A 16,986-nucleotide genomic window follows, 5' to 3' on the forward strand; every position below is an offset into this window, starting at 1 on the left:
TTTTTTTGCGGCATAACCACATGATGTTTTTTGGGGTCAAAGACATTAGACTATGATCATATTTTCAGAGAACAAACACGACTTGCTATTCAAGGACGGGGACCATATCCAAATAAAGTTCATCTAGTAGTTCTAGAATTTTTATATGTGTCAAAGGTCGGAAGCTGATCTATAGTATACAGTATCTAGTCATTCCATTTCCGAACCCCGTTGTGAATACATCAAAAATAAAACAAAAAGAATCCCAATGAAAAACACCTGTTGGAAATAAATATTTTTGGTTGTAGTAAGTATATAAAAATGGTTTTTATACACTTTTTTTCAAAATTATTTTTATTTATTTATTTTTAATGTAACGTTATTTTCCAGGACACACGTGAATTCTCTCCCGTGGCGTTGCTTCTTTTCTTTCTTCCGGCCTTTATTTCTTTTTTTTGGTTCAACGGCTCTAAGATGTGCTGCAATCCCGGAGGCTGCTGCAATCTGCCCACTTGCATCCAGTGCACCAACTTCTGTTTCAATTGCTGGACTGGAACTGCTGCAGTGCCATGTTGCCGAAGAAGCTGTATTCCGGGATGCTGTGGCAGTCCTGGGTGCCGCTGTTAAAAAACAATATAAATTCTAAAATATAAAAAATGGTTTATATTGTATATATAAGCTTTAGTTTATTATTAGGTTCGGGAAAAATTTCAGCCCTTTATAGCTCATTCGGGGGTGTCACAGAAATCTTTTTTAAAAATTGAAGAAATCTACCTCCCTTGCTCACACAAGGGTTAAGCGAAAATACCGTTTGGTATTTACTGCAGACATCGATAGGTATTGATATCGAAGAACAAGAACCTATCGGCCGCACAAATAACGCGTTAATTCGATTAAAGTAAACAAAACAAAATAAGAATTTTCTGATAATGGATTTTGAGTCTGTGTTTCCAAAAAACCACTGCCTGGAACTATTCTAATACCGCGGTTCCTTCAGCTGACACTAGGGGTGGAGTGGCATTTAATGTATCTCCACCTCCGCTAATCCAAATCTCTGGGCAATTGTAAACAATAGAACTAATACACATTAGTTCACATTAGACGGTGCTAAGGATTCCATTGCCAAGATGACGGAGGGCAGCCACTGGCTGAACTGGTGTCGCCTGTGCGCCAAGGACGATGCCCGTGGCAATGTGAAGGTGCAAATGAGTGGAAAGGGAACCTGGGATAATGTCCTCATAATGGCCATCCGCAAGTACTTCGAGGTGCATGTAAGTTGGCCAGGAATATGATATATACATAGCTTTAATTATAAAACCCCCAGATGAAACTGGACGATGAGCTGAGCAGCGTGCTGTGCACCGAGTGCTACACCCTCATCAGCGAACTAATCGATTTCGCCGAGCACGTTACCAAAGTACAAGCCATTTTCGAGGTGCTGCGACGCACTGAAACGGAGCCCGGAAAGCAACTGGATGTGGCTGAGCTGCGCCAGCAGTATGGCCTCTGCGAGGATGACTGGACGCACATCATCAAGCCCATGCAGGTCCCTGAAATCGACTCTGGCCAGGATGCCAGCGAAATCCATCTAAACCAGGCCAGAGTTTTACGGGAATCTCCTTTGGAAATCAAAATATCAGGGAGCCAAATGACGCCGCACCCAAAGAACAGCCTCGAAATTGAGATACCCAAACAGGAATTCATTGACATCGGCCCCATTTTGCTAGAGAAGAATGAAAATCAACTGGACATGGACGACGTGCTAGTTGAATTGCCTGGAGAGGAGTTATCTCAGTCCCGCGTGGACAGCACAAACTCTTCAGTTTACCAAGAACAGGATGTCAAGCCAGAAATGTTGGACAGCTCCGACGAATTCCAGGCCGAAGAAAGTCAGCAAATGAATCTCGTCACGGCAGCACCAAATGCGTCCGAGTCAAGTGCAGAGGAAAAGGCCAAGCGGGGTCGCATGAATTGCGAGAAATGCGGCAAGGTCTACAGGAATCGCGCCTCCTACGAGAAGCACTTGGAACGCGTGTGCCGCAGGATCGAGCGGAGGGTGAAAGTGGACAAGACCACGACCACCTGTGATCTGTGCAACAAAACCTTGTCCTCCGTCACCGCCCTAAAGCTCCACAAAGAGGGTATACATCAGAATGTCAAGCCATATATCTGCGATAGTTGCGGCAAACAATTGAAGACAATTACCGCCCTAAATGAGCACAAGCTGGTGCACACGGACAATCGTCCCTTCGAGTGTACCGTTTGCAAGGCGGGCTTCAAGAACCGCGCCCGTCTGAAGGCCCACTATCAAATCCATGCGGAGCCCAGCTTTGTGTGCAACATTTGCGGCAAGAAGCTGCAAACGCGGCGCACCTGGAACATGCACAAGGTGGTGCACAGCGAGGAGCGGCGCCTGAAGTGCGATGTCTGCGGGGCGCTCTTCAAGCGCTCCAAGACCCTCAAGACCCACCTGCTAAGCCACACGGGATTGCGACCGTACGTCTGCAACTACTGCGGCAAGTCCTTTGCCTGCAACGCCAACTGCCGGTCACACAAGCTCAAGAAACATCCGCAGGAGGTTCAGCAGGAAGACGGCGTAAAGCTTTCCTCGCGCCTCAACGTCCCCACGCTGGAAGAGCTGCGCGTTATGTGAGTACTGATTTGTTGATTGTTTTAATATTATGATAAATTATATTGATACATTTTAATATTATGCTTCCAGGACCCAAAAACTACCCAAAGGATCAGACTAGGATCGATTACTTTAATAAAAATATGTTTGAACATTGTTTAAATTTACACTAATTAAAATTTCAATATGAGATTAAACAGAAGATTTATGAAATGGATCATAAAGTAACTGCGCGGACTTCTTTTCTTTTAAATGTGGTATAATTATAGTCAGATTATTATTATGCATGGCAGAAAATAGAAATTCTTGTAGGGCATTTGTCGTTAAAATTATTTTTTACCACCACAATTTAAAATTCCCGCCAGGACTTGAAGTTGCCCCAGGGATTAAAATGGCAGAGCAAAATTGAAAAAATTTCCATCTTGTAACGAACACACTCGATGAGCGTTGTCCTAACACCTCTGTCTACGTTTTGACCGGCCTACTCAGGGAGCTGGGTGTGGGTTTGTGTTAAAGCCTAGTACTCAGTTCGGCTAAGAGTTTTACTAGTCGAAAAATATTAATCTTTTAGTGTGACCGAAGTTTTCGGAGTTCATCCGCAATGCATGTAGCACGGTCTTACTCTTAGCAAACAAATTAACTGGCGCCAATTTTAAAATATTACAAAACGTTAAGCCGACCTGGGTCGCAAGCTTTAAATTCGCTATTGGAATGGCAATATGTATTGCAGCAACTCCTACAGGCAGTTTTCCATTGGTTTTTGTGGTTTTCCTTCCATTTATATGTTATTGGCACACCGATTCTGCACAAACACAGCCAAAGATTAAATTTTTTATTCTTTGGGCCGCGGCTAAAGGCGTTCATCGGAATTCATCCGCTAAATCTAGTTTTTTTCGGTATTTCCTTACTGTTTCCTTAGCTCAACTGAGTACCGAGGTGGAAAAAAGTCCCCGGCTAAAGGCGTTAGCTACCTATTTGCCTCTCGCTTACTCCTATGCTTAGCTAGCAGTTTTCGTCGTACTGAGTACTAGGCTTAAGATAGAACAAGTGTCACAGAACTAACAGTAGTAGACAGAGAAACGATAACGATAAGAACTTAAACCCAACGGCTAATAGCCTCTTCCCATAGAGTCCATCCGTTTGAAACGGTTGGGATTTTTGACGAATGTGAAACTCGTGTTCCCACAGAACTCCATCCACCATCTACCATCCAATAACTGCTGAGTGAAGAGCAGTTGCTCAGCGCAACATTAACGAAGGGGGATTTTAACTCGGAAAAACTGTCGTAAAATTGCGTTCTCCTAATTTTATTGGAGAATAATACAATAAATAGATTAAAAATATAGTTTATTAACATATCTGAACGTTTATAACATATCCTACAATGAGTATGCATACATATTGCTGACTGCGGGGAGCCTAACCTCCCGTACCCCACACTCCGCTCTTACTACGCCTCTGCCTAGCCAATATTAATATGAAAAATTTGTAAACAAAACCAAATGTATGCTGTTTATGGTAAATTATAGCAACTTTGGAACTTTATAGGAGTACAAAGTACACTTTTAATTAACATTAGTTATATTTACGAAGTGCAGAACATATTTTGACGCTTTGCTGCAAACATTTATGTTTTCGTACGCACGACAGCTTACATTTTGGCCCACACATAACAACCTGCTTGCGAACGCTTTTCCGCTCATAACAAACTACAAAAAATTAAAAAAAACCCAAAAAACAATGTGCTGAAGCATTATTTAATTTTTTCCCGCCATCGATTTGATTTGTTCTCGCAGTCATCGTTCCAATTTTCACAGTCAAGAGGAAGAATTCAGAGTTGCACCGAGAAAACATCGCCTAACTATCGCATAAAAGAGCCCGTCAAAGTCCGTTAAAATTGGATGGCGGACTAACTGGGAAATTTTCGGAACGGCAAAACCTTACGGACCATCCGTTCAACGGATGGTAGATGGTGGATGGAGCTCTGTGGGAAGACCCTATAAGATTCAGACGAAGATGGAGGCCCAGATGGTAATGGCCTCCTTCTATACCCACCCTACCTGTAAAGTCTCATCAGACTCTACCCTTAAACAACCGCTGCGCTACATTCTCTTAGGGGCCCTCAAAAGATAACAATTTAATTCATATTAAACTTCATCTTTATTACTCCAAATACGATAATACGGTTCATTCTCAATTCTAATAATGTAAAACTAAGTTCTTAAGACTAAACGTTATTTACGTTAAGCGACTCTCTATACGGTCGTGTTTGTATGTACGATTGTCAAAAAGAAAAAGGAAAGGAAGTATTTACTTTACGTTAAATTGTGGTTGATTACATTGTGTTATCGATATACGATATTCTTATTCAATCCGAGGCCCTGAGGCCGATTACTTTACGTTAATCAAATTCTTATTTAATTCTCTTATATATGACAACGATTATATGATTGTAGATAGATAAATATATATATCAAATGTGTGGGCTTAGACAAGAATGAATATATAGTTAAATGTTTTGACGGCTATGCCGTACTTACGAACTCTCCAACGAAGTCAGCAGGCCTGATGAGGATCGATGTGTGCTGTAGAACTTTGAAGTGTTTATGTAATGGTTATATATGTCAATCTATATCATAAGCACACACGAAATAATGTTGGCTAAATAGGAATCGTAAAGTAAATTAGAATCGTATCTTAAATGTATTGGAAAAGGAGCAAACTAAACTACTTTTACTTAATGCGATACAAAGAACAAGTTGGCAGCCCCGGCCAACGTGAACTGGAACCAGAATTGGAACTGAAATTCCAATTGGGATGAGACTTCGTGTTTGCGCGTGCTTGCGCGGATTTGACGAATCGGCGCCGGTGGGATTCGTCCGAATTTTGTCCGACTGGATCGGACCTGTCGACTTTGGTGCAGTTTTTGCACGATGAAAACCTCACGCGGGCTTGGTGAGGTAGAAACGGCGTTCCTTGATGCCGCTTGCGGTTGGACGCTGACGAACAGTACGGTAGTCCAGGCGTGGAAAGGAGAAAAGATCCACTTCACGCGGTGTGCGCCTTTACAGAAATCTTTTATGTAGATTCAGGCGTGGGCTCTGATGAAATGGTAAATCCAGGAGTAGAGCTGATGCAAATCCTGGGCGTCGCGCTCGCGTGGCACGGATGCAAAAAAAAGTTACCGCTGTAGCGGCTCCAGCTCCTTGCTGTGCGCAGAGGGAGGGCTCGCAAACTTTTGCACATTCTTGGAAATCTCACGTGGTCGCTGGTTTCTGCGTTCTGGGGAGTTCCAGTCAGAAAACGACAACATTTCGGAGAAATTAACTCACCAACAAGAATAGGAACAGTAATAGGAGATTAGCAAGGAATTCACTCGCGGATGATTGGATTCGATCGAATTAAGTAATTTTTACGGAGCGAACGAACTGGTCACGAGAGACGCTCGTGTTCGTTGTTGGGGAGTTTAAATGACAGATGGGACTTTTCTAAGCCCTTCTGCATTCTTTGCGATGAATTATTTTTATCGGCAATTCCAAATACGTATGGAGCCTCTACGTATGCCCTTCAGGCATAACAGGTGGTATATTCTAAGTGGTATATATGGAAGTGGAGAAATCGAGAAAGCCCAATAGTGTTAAAAGGGATAAATGAAACTCTTAGAAACTCTAAGAATTAAAAAATTAGATAGACCATTTTTGGCGGTGCTTTACAACAATAGTGTACATATTACAAAATGAAATCCCCAGACTGTGGGATTATTATATTGAAAACACCAAATCAATCTATACAGATTGCATATTAAGAGAGCTTTATGAAAAGCCTCTTTTCAAAGATTCAAATACCAAAGTATTTGAATTTTTTTTTAAAAAATGGTGATACAGCACCAACAAAAAGAATTAGAAATCAAGTTGCTGCAGAAATAATAATCTGCAAAAAATAAAACGGAAAGATTTTTTAATGGTTTTTCTTCACCGCCTGACAATTTCTTCCAGGCAAGGTATGTATAGGGGGATTCCCTAAACTGTTGAATTGCTGAATTGTTGAAAATTCAACAAAAAATTTCAGCAATTAAGGGAACGACACAAAATGATTCCTGTTGAATTTTCAAACAGCTGTTATTTGTTGAAAAATTTCACAGAACTTAAAACATGTAAAATTTGATTTATTATTGCTAGTTACTGTCTAAAAGTGTTACCAAGGTAAAAAGAACCAAAAATATGCTTTCAAAGTTTATTTTAAAATAAATAATGCGTACTGGTGATACTAAAATGTTACAGAGTTGCCACGACTTTTAAAAAAAGGTGACAACTCTGGCTTTTCAGCAATTCAACACAATTTTCAACAGCCCCGAGGGAAATTTCTGAAAGTTGACTTTGTATGGAACAGCTGATTAACAGCTGACCAAAATTCAACAATTCAGCAATTCAACAGTTTAGGGAATCCCCCTTATGTATATGAACAATGATATTAGAAAATGTTGGCACTGAGTGGCGAGAAGGCCTAAAAGAAGCTTTAGAAACAATCATTCCGGAGAAAACGAATGAATGCATACATGCCAATAAAATATATTATAAATTTAGAATTATTTTGTTGAATTTAATTTGATAAAATAAAGAAAAGTATTTTTCATCAGTTCTGTTAAGCTAACATTTTGAGTGGCTGTTCAGCTACAGCTGCATTGAGTGGTTTTCGTATGGCCCTTAACAGTGCGCACGAATTGGAGTGAAAAGTTAACAGTGCGCATGAAATGGAGTGAAAAGTTAACAGTGCGAATCTGGTTTAAAAGAGGATAAAATCCCAAAATCCCTAATGCCCTCTGCTCATTATGGACGCGTCGCGTTTGCATCCATTTACCGTTTAACGCCCATACAAAACTTGTTGGCGAGGGGTGAGGAGGGGAGTGGAAATTTGTCGCGTTACAGGGCTGGAAAGTGAAATTTGTGGTATATTTAAGCAGTATTAACCAGGCACGAACATTTTCTGGACCCGAAACTGATAAGAGGCTGATAAGAAGCGGGAAATATTAAAACCATTTATTGTTGATATTTACATGAACTTTATTTCGTATAGATTGGTATTTGATATATGATATATGCCAAATGATCTGGCAATAGTTCAGAATTCCGAGGATGATCCAAGCGCATAAAGAGCAGTAGCAGTTCGTTTATCCAATGGAATGGCTCGGCTAGAAAGGATCGGAAGCGAAATATTGGTCGTTGCAGCGCAGCCACATGGGCTTCCCTGTCTTCATGATCTTGACGTTTGCTTCGCGTGCGCCATTCGTCCATTAAGGCGACCTCCTGGTTAGACCGTAGATGGCTATTCTATATTCAAATGACACACGTTGACAGGCGACTGCTGGAAATGGGCACAATGTTCTTGTAGGCATTTCTGCCCCGTATCAGATTCTGTTCAGTGACGTGCCGCCGCAGAAGCTACTGCTGTCGCGGGTCGTGTCAAAGAATTAATTAAATGACTGTTCAGATCTATATATATGAACGCCTTCTGCAGCAGATCCTTTTGCTTTCTGCCGTAATAAATGCTCAAGCAGCGTAACGTGGGATGTTGTTGCTTTCATCATTGCAGCAATGTTTCCACGCTGTTCAAATGCTGTTCTGCGATTACAATTATCAATAACAAATTATTTAAATCCATTGTTTACTTCAGCTCGCAAATGACTGTCAGACGCGTTTGCCAATGGAAACACCTCACGCCTATCGCGTTGCCAATCGAAAATACACAAAAATACCGAAAAAACCGCATAGTGAAAAAATGCCTTAAGTATAGTATTTTCGGTCGTTTTCGGGTATTTAGTGTGACGATCGGATCCGCTAATAGCAAGGTTGCATTTGGGGTAAATGACTTAGCTAAAGCTAGGCAAAAATATACCGACTCTCACAATCTTCTGCCTTTCATAAGGTTTTCTTTTACAAGTAAGTTCCTGTTGAAAAAAAGGGAACGTGAACGTGTCTGTTGTTCTTGTTGTATAATTAATTAATAAATTTAATTACCTTTATGTACATTTATGTTACATTTACAGATTTAATTTTAATTTTAAAAATTATCATTAATTTTTAGTGTACATATTGTTAAATTTAGCGTTTGTTTTCTTGGTTTCCCATGTATGTTAGTGTGAAATATCAAGTGTGGATGGGAGTGTCGATTCCGTGAGCCAACTGTGCCAGGCTTGGCGTCTCATACAGGCCACAACAGCCAGGGATCCAACTCCGCACGACCCCCGGGCGGCCTAAAACCCAGGGCCCTGGCTTTCCACTTGGGGGGTGTGCGGAGTTGGATCCCTTACTGTTCTGGCCCTCCGCCAGTGGTACCGCAACCTCCGATGGTATGCATCGGGGATATACGGCACCCCGTTTTCCCCATAGCATCTGTGGCCATTGAGGCCATGTAAGCCCACAAAGGGGCAATTTGGGCAGGGGTGAGCCCTATACTCAAGTATGCAATTGTGCCCTAAGCAGTTTTTTCTATTCACAAGACGCGTCCAGCACGCGCTGCACTGGAACGGCATGGTCTCCCAAAGCCGCCCCCGTGCATCTACGTGCTGGACGCGCCTATTTGTAACTGCCACTCGTGTCATCCTTTCCTGGGCGCTGCTGTTGCTGTTGCTACTGCTGTTGCTACTGCTGCTACTGTTTAGGACACTCATCACTCATCACACTCATTAGGACAATTCACAAAAACCTGATGAGGACACAAGGTGTCTTTGGATCAAAAATGCATTGTTGAAGAAAATATTTTTATTTAATTTTTAAACGCTGTTCACAAATGAAGATTTTTAAACTTTGCTGTGACTTTAAAATTTTGAATGCGCCCACCTCCTCTTGTGGTTGAGTTAGATTGAATTTTCCAAAACGACCGTATAAAACAGACATGTAACTATTTAATTCCGAAAAGATTTCCAAAATTGGTTGACCACTCTTGAAGATATATCCCAAAAGACGAAGAAAATTTGTGATTTTCTTAAATTAAAGATACCGCAAATACCAGAGCTGATGGACTATAGGCGTAGTGGCAACTTATGCTTAGAAAAGCCTCATTTATCGAAATAAAATGGTGGCAGGCCTGGACACCGACCCATGTCACATTTTGTCGGCCTGTGTAATACGAATATCCTGAATGAGAGTAAGGAGATTGATAATACGAATATCCTGAATGAGAGTAAGGAGAGTGATCATGTTAGTATCCTGAATGAGAGTAAGGATTGTGATAAAATGAATATCCAGAGTGACAGTATGGAGAAAAGATTTGACACAAAAGATCCCAATGACAGTAATGAATGTAGTTCTAGAAGAAGTGATAGGCTAAAGAACAGGCCACAAATATCATATAAGGGAAATGAATTCGATAATAACTATATTTTAAACGCTCATTCAATTTTTAGTGATATTCCAAGTTCTTTCGAAGAAATACAAAGTAGGAGTGACAAATCTCTGTGGGAGGCAGCTATTAAAACTGAATTGGACGCCCATGACTTAAGTAATACCTGGTCGATTGTTAAGCCGCCTGACAATGTAAATATTGTTGACAGTAAATGGGTTTTTACGTTATAGTCTGACGAATTGAAAATCCAATAAGATATAAAGCTAGATTAGTGGCGCGTGGGTTTACTCAGAAATATCTTATAGATTATGAAGAAACATTTGCTCCTGTGGCTAGAATAGCAAGTTTTCGTTTCATATTATCCATTTCAGTCCAATATGATTTGAAGGTACATCACATGGATGTAAAAAGTGCTTTTCTAAATGGAAAATTAAAAGACGAAATCTATATGAAAGTGCCCCAAGGTGTATTTTGTAGTGCTAATAGTGTATGTAAATTAAATAAAGCTATTTACGGTCTTAAACAAGCAGCAAGATGCTGGTTTGAGGTATTTGTACAAGCTTTAAAGGAATGTGGATTTGTAAACTCACCGGTAGATCGATGTATTTATGTTCTTGATAAGGGTGACGTGAAGAAAAACATATATTTACTTCTTTATGTAGATGATTTAGTTATTGCCACATCAGACTTAGAGAAAATGAAATGTTTTAAAACATATTTAATGAACAAGTTCAGAATGACAGACTTGGAAGAAATACGATATTTCATTGGAATGAGAATAGAAATTGATGATGATAAAATATAGAGCTGACAAAAGATCGACTAAAGTCGACTACAAGTCGATAGTATGCTTTGCGATTGTTCAGTCGATTTTCAGTCGACTACTATCTACTTTTTTTTAATCAAGTACCGTTTGTATCTATAGTTTAACTCTAATATTTCTTTATAAAATCAAAAGAATCTTTTGAAATTATTTTCATTTAAAATGGAGAAGTTTTTAGCTGTTTCCAAAGAAAATGGTAAGTATAACTAAATTATTTAATCAGCATAATCTATTAATTTGGTTACGAGTAGACTCTCACGAAAAATGCAAGGAACGTCTTCAAAATCTTTTCAAATGTGTAAATTACTGCTCAATAACGTCAGACGGTTGGACATCAAGGGCCATTGTTAATTATTTAACCGTTACTTGCCATTTTATATTAAAGGACAAGCTAAGATCAGCGGTTTTATCCACTTGCCCATTGATTAATGACACCAATCATTCGGGTCAAAATATTGCAGATTCAATTAACAAGGTACTTGATGAGTGGAACATTCGGGAGAAGGTAGTAGCCGTTGTTACTGATAACGCTCAGAGCATGAAAAAGGCTTGTACGATTTTGCAGAAATTCAATTTGCTCATGTTTTGCTCATACCCTAAACTTAGTTATGCAAGACGTTTTAAAGCATTATTCCCTGAAGGACATTATTATTAAATGCAAAAAAGTGGTTGCTTTTTTTAAAAGTAGCTCAATTGCGTATGCTAAATTCCGATCCGCGCAGCTTAGAAACCCTCCCCTGTCTTAAATCCAGAAAGTAGCAACGCGGTGGAATAGCGCATACAAAATGATAAATAGAATTTTACTAACGAAAGATTCTATTTCAACGGTTCTTCTAAGTACCCGGAAATCACCGGAACCGCTTAACGCTGAGGAAATTGAGTTTTTGGAAGACATTGAAGATTTATTTAGCCAAGTGGACGATGCCACGAAAAAAATATCTGCTAACGATTCTGTGACAATTTCGTTAATATTGCCTTTAACGTGTGGTCTTCTGAAAAATATAATGCAGTCTTGTCAAAATATGAAAACAGTGGAGGGCACTTTTCTAGGAGAATATTTGCTGGAGCGTCTTGTTCACCGATTAAAATCATATGAGGAAATGCCATTATTAAAAAAAGCTACTCTTTTAGATCCGCGCTTTAAAAAAGAAGGCTTCAAATCCTTATCGATCGCTGATGAAGCAGCAGCAGAGCTTAAACGTGAAGTGGAACTAACCGAAAAAGGAACGCTTGAGGTATCTTCTAGCAATTTGTCATCGCCTCAGTCACCATCTCTCTTAGGAAAACGTGATATATTTTGATTCCTTAAAAGTGCAGTACTTAAAAAATCCATACAAAATGAGGAAGGGCACCCCTTAGAACAATATTTCAGGCAAATAAATATTTCTACAGCGAAGAATCCAATACAATATTGGGAGGCAATATCTGTCCATATTTTTGTATTAATAATTTATATTGTGAGTTGGCTCTTTTTGTAGATGTCGGAGTCAAAATATAAAACTTTGAAATGCTGCGCTAGGAAATATTTACATATCCCAGCAACCTCAACTGAATCTGAGCGAATGTTCAGCAAAGCGGGTTACATTGCTTCAGATCGAAGATCTGCTCTAAAGCCCAGAAATATTAACAACTTTTTTTAAACAAGAACCAATGGGTCCTTAGTAATTAAAAATTTGACTTTTATGTATATTTAAATTTACATACAGACTGATTAAAAAACAAGAGAGAACGCTATAGTCGGGTTGGTGTCCCGACTATCTAATACCCGTCACTCAGCTAAAGGGAGTGCGAACGCTGTGTCGGGTTGGTGTCCCGACTAATAATCGTAACTCGGCTAAAGGGAGTGCGAGGGAGATAGATATATGTTGACAATTTATAAAGCGTATAACTTTTTAATGAATGGTCCGATTTGAAAAATGTCTTCTACATTTCGATAGGTATAAATATACACAACAAAATTGCATTTATACTTCTCGGAAATCTTTAAAGATGTGGGCGCAGGACCCATTTTAAAATCGTTAGTGGGCGATTGTGGGCGTTAGAGGGGGCGTGGCGCTCGGCTAAAATAAACTTGCGCTGCGTAGGAAGCCAAAGAATATGTGTGGGAAATCTCAACCTTCTAGCTTTTGTAGTTTCTGAGATCTCAGCGTTCATACAGACGGACAGACGGACAGACAGACAGACAGACAGACAGACAGACGGACATGGCTAGATCGACTCGGCTAGTGACCCTGATCAAGAATATATATTACTTTATGGGGTCGGAAACGCTTCCTTCTAGCTGTTACATACTTTTGCACGAATCTATATACCCTTTTACTCTACGAGTAACGGGTATAAAAACCAACAATACTATTTAAGGCTTTATTTATTATTTACTTGGAATAGAATTGATAAAAACTTTTCTTCTAATGTCAAATAACGACTAGTCGATAATATCGAAACAGTCGACTGAAATGCTGTCAAACAGTCGACTGACTACACTATCGATAGTTTTGCAGCTCTAATAAAATACTTTTAAGCCAAGCTGCTTATATTAAAAAGATTCTGAAAAAGTTCAATATGAGTGATTGTAAATCAGTCAGTACTCCACTAGCAAGCAAGCTTAATTATGAATTATTAAATTCAGATGAATGGCATGACGCGCCTTGTCGAAATTTAGTCGGTTGTCTTATGTATGTTATGTTATGTACACGTCCAGATTTGGCCACTGCTGTTAATATTTTAAGTCGATATATGAATAAAAATAATGCAGAATTATGGCTATGTTTAAAAAGAATTCTTAGATATCTAAAAGGGAATATTGATATGAAATTATAATTTAAAAAGAAGAGTTTTGAAAATATATTTGTAGGGTACGCAGACTCTGACTGGGGAGGAAATGAAATCGATAGAAAGAGCACAACAGGGTTTCTATTCAAAATGTTTAACCAAACTCTTATATGTTGGAATACGAAAAGGCAAAATTCAGTAGCTGCTTCATCGACTGAGGCAGAATACATGGCCTTGTTCGAGGCTGTAAGAGAAGCCTTGTGGTTGAAATCCCTATTTGAAAGTGTTCATATCAAATTTGAAAGACCTATAAAAATATATGAAGATAATCAGGGATGTATTAGTATAGCTAATAATCCCTCATGCCATAAAAGATCTAAACATATTGATATAAAATATCATTTTACGAGAGAGCAAATAGAAAATAATGTAATTTGTATCGAGTATATTTCCACAGAGAACCAACTTGCTGACATTCTAACTAAGCCGCTACCTGCTCCACGCTTCATGGATTTACGAGGAAAAATGGGACTGGATGGAGCAAACAAAGACTAATCCGAACCATACGACAATAATGAATATCTTTATTTTATGAACCATTACTATTTTATTTTAAGAAGTGATCTGATTGGGTTTTATTGGGTTTTCCCAATCCTAGCAGCGAATGCTGGATCACTGAATTGTACCTTCCCAATAGAAAAGAAAAGAAAGAACACAAGCAAGCACAAGCCACATAGATTAAGTTGAAACATGTAAAATTAATTTTCAATTTAAATTATCTTTATAATGCTAATTTTGAGGGGGCGTATTGAATAACCCTATTATAATTTATAGAATATACCAAAATCAGCATTATATTGTTATCGATCTCTGGTAACACTAAAGCGTGAACCACGCGGTTAATCCTTCTCTCTTATTTCTAGGGATGTCGAAATATTTAAAAATATCGTAACGATGATATTTTTTATTTAAACAAAAAATCAAAATGATATTTGATATATCAGAAAAAAAATATCTATATATCAGATATTTTTGATATTTTTGTTTTATTATTTTTATTTTTTAATTTTAAGCTGCATAAGCAATAACAACTAAACTTTAACCCACATACGATCTTAAATTATATTTTTATAATTTTTAGTTTATATTTATTAAGAAATGAAAGAAAACAATATTTATTTTTGCTTTTATTTATAATATTAAAATCAAGTATTTCCCGCGCATTTTTTTTACCGCGTTTTCTTTAATTCTGAATGCTATTCTATGCATTTTCACTTTCCGAAAAATAAATTTTAGCGGCGCTCATATTTCACTTATGTATTTTTTCTTGTCCCGATGAAAAGTCAAACCACTTAAAATTATCAAAAAAATTTGAAAAAAAATCGATGAAACATGATAAATATTCAAAAAAATATCACGACAAAAATATTTTTTTTTCGTAAAAAATATCGATATATTGATATTTTGATATATTTTCGACATCCCTACTTATTTCTGATCTCGTAAGCTGTGGTTGATTGTGCTGTGCTAAGTAAACGAAACTATAATTGAATACGAAATACGCTGATTTGTTTATTTGAACTTGGAATCCCAACAGAACCAAACAAAATCATGAAAAATCTCAGACATCTAGTCTTTTATAAGGTTTTCTTTTAAAAGTAAGTTCCTGTTGATAAAAGAAAGTACGTTTTGAACATCGTGGAACATTACACTCATAAAAAAAAATCGAAGAATTTCCTTAAAATCTAGAAAATTCTTTCTTGAATTTTTGCCAAAGGCGACCTCACCTTTGTTTCAAGAAATGGTTTTTTTGAAAGGCACCATTAAAACCAGAAAAAATATTTCTTGTTTTAAGAAATTAAATTTCTTAAAACAAGAAAGGGTTTTTAGAAAGCCACCATAAAAACAAGAAAAAATATTTCTTAAAACAAGAACAAGATTCTTGTTTCAAAGGTGGTTTGTTTCTTGTTTCAAGAAATTAAATTTCTTAAAACAAGAAAGGGTTTTTTAGAAAGGCACCTTTTGAACAAGAAAAATTCTTTCTTGTTTAAATTTCCTTTCAAGAAATTTTATTCTTGAAGGGAAGTTTTATATTAACACTGAAACCCTAAAAATAAAATGTAACTTGGTTTTTTCTTTTGCATATTTTATTTATTTAAATTTAAAACATTTAACACTGAACATTTAAACAATTTTAAATAACACATTTTTGACTTAAGAAAACATTATTATAACCAAATATGTAGTTGCAGGCATAAAAAATTATTTTCTTCGGCTTTCCTCATCTGGAAAAAAAGAGTTATTGGGATATCAATGATTTGTTTTTAGATAAGAATAGATACATATATGTTTTTAGATAATAGATAATAATGTAATGTTAATAATAGCCAAAATACAAACACGTTGGTCAGACGACCGAGAGAGGAGCAAGACAGGTAGAAAATGAAGAAGGAAGGGTTGAAAATTTAATTTCAGAAAGAGCCACATACATACATATATATTTACATACAGTCCTTTGCGCGAAGGGAGACCGAATGTAAGCAGGGCAGATCGTGTCAGTTTTAAGAAGGAGTAAAGAGAAACGTCGCGACGCGTAGGTCAAGCGAGCGAGAGAGAGGAGCAGAATATGAAAGGGTTGAAAATCGGGTTTCAGATCGGGTGAGCCGCGTACATGCATAGATATTTACATGCATACATAAGTATGTCAAACAAATACAACATATTTTCCTTACCTTAGGGGCTGTCCATATATTACGTAATCACGTTTTTGGTGATTTTTGACCCCCTCCCCCTGGTGATCAAACGTAATCATTCAATAAACACCCCCCAATGATACGTAATCCCAAGAATAAAATTTTTTTGTTTTAATATGTGGATTCAAACGGAGATGCAACCCAATCTTTAATATTGTTTATAAATGAAGTTTGGTATGGTTCGTCTACGCTGATATTATCTCCAACATACTCTTCGTCAAGCCATTCCAGGTCTTCGCGTCCTTCGTGTGATTCAACCACTAAACATTCTCTTTTTCGCCGCCCAGCCACTACAAAAATTTTTTCCCTGCTTTCCTATCTAAGTTTGTAGATATAATTAAAGGAAAAAGTTTTTAAATAAATTCTTTAAATAAAAAAGTTCATATAAAATGATTACGTAATCATTGTACAAGACCCCCTCCCCATGTAATCAAACATAATCATTTCAATGACCCCCTCCCCCCCCCTAGGTGATTACGTAATATATGGACAGCCCCTTAGAATGTTTTAAAACAAAATTACAGCTTCGCTAAACAAATTATTTGGCTGATGCAACTGCAGGTATTTTCACTCTGAAAAATAAATAAAATGCGAGTAATAAGATAAAGTTATTATAGAACTCTACACCCACAGATTTATATACAAATGTATGTATGTACGTAGCTCTTAGCTAAAAAACCATTCAA

General features: G+C 37.8%; 2 protein-coding genes across 2 annotated transcripts; both read left to right on the forward strand.

The window, feature by feature from the left end:
- Window positions 1–131: 131 nt before the first annotated feature.
- On the forward strand, window positions 132–657 carry LOC108069133 (uncharacterized). Its single transcript, XM_044395203.2, has 2 exons — window positions 132–286; window positions 370–657. The coding sequence occupies exon 2, from the start codon at window positions 454–456 to the stop codon at window positions 604–606; it is 153 nt and encodes a 50-aa protein (XP_044251138.1). The 5' UTR covers window positions 132–286; window positions 370–453; the 3' UTR covers window positions 607–657.
- Window positions 658–841: 184 nt separating this feature from the next.
- Window positions 842–2,845, forward strand: LOC108069159 (zinc finger protein weckle). Its single transcript, XM_017159145.3, has 3 exons — window positions 842–1,250; window positions 1,304–2,628; window positions 2,702–2,845. Exons 1-3 carry the CDS (start codon window positions 1,107–1,109, stop codon window positions 2,730–2,732), a joined length of 1,500 nt encoding a protein of 499 aa, XP_017014634.2. The 5' UTR covers window positions 842–1,106; the 3' UTR covers window positions 2,733–2,845.
- Window positions 2,846–16,986: the final 14,141 nt, after the last annotated feature.

Source organism: Drosophila takahashii, chromosome 2L (assembly GCF_030179915.1).
Source record: "Drosophila takahashii strain IR98-3 E-12201 chromosome 2L, DtakHiC1v2, whole genome shotgun sequence".
NCBI classification, from domain to species: domain Eukaryota; kingdom Metazoa; phylum Arthropoda; class Insecta; order Diptera; family Drosophilidae; genus Drosophila; species Drosophila takahashii.

Bases quoted from the DNA above. Each gene is read 5' to 3' on its own strand.
- LOC108069133 (XM_044395203.2), top strand. From the start codon at position 454: ATGTGCTGCAATCCCGGAGGCTGCTGCAATCTGCCCACTTGCATCCAG.
- LOC108069159 (XM_017159145.3), top strand. From the start codon at position 1,107: ATGACGGAGGGCAGCCACTGGCTGAACTGGTGTCGCCTGTGCGCCAAG. The intron at 1,251-1,303 runs GTAAGTTGGCCA...TAAAACCCCCAG, and splicing joins GCAAGTACTTCGAGGTGCAT to ATGAAACTGGACGATGAGCT. The intron at 2,629-2,701 runs GTGAGTACTGAT...TTATGCTTCCAG, and splicing joins CTGGAAGAGCTGCGCGTTAT to GACCCAAAAACTACCCAAAG.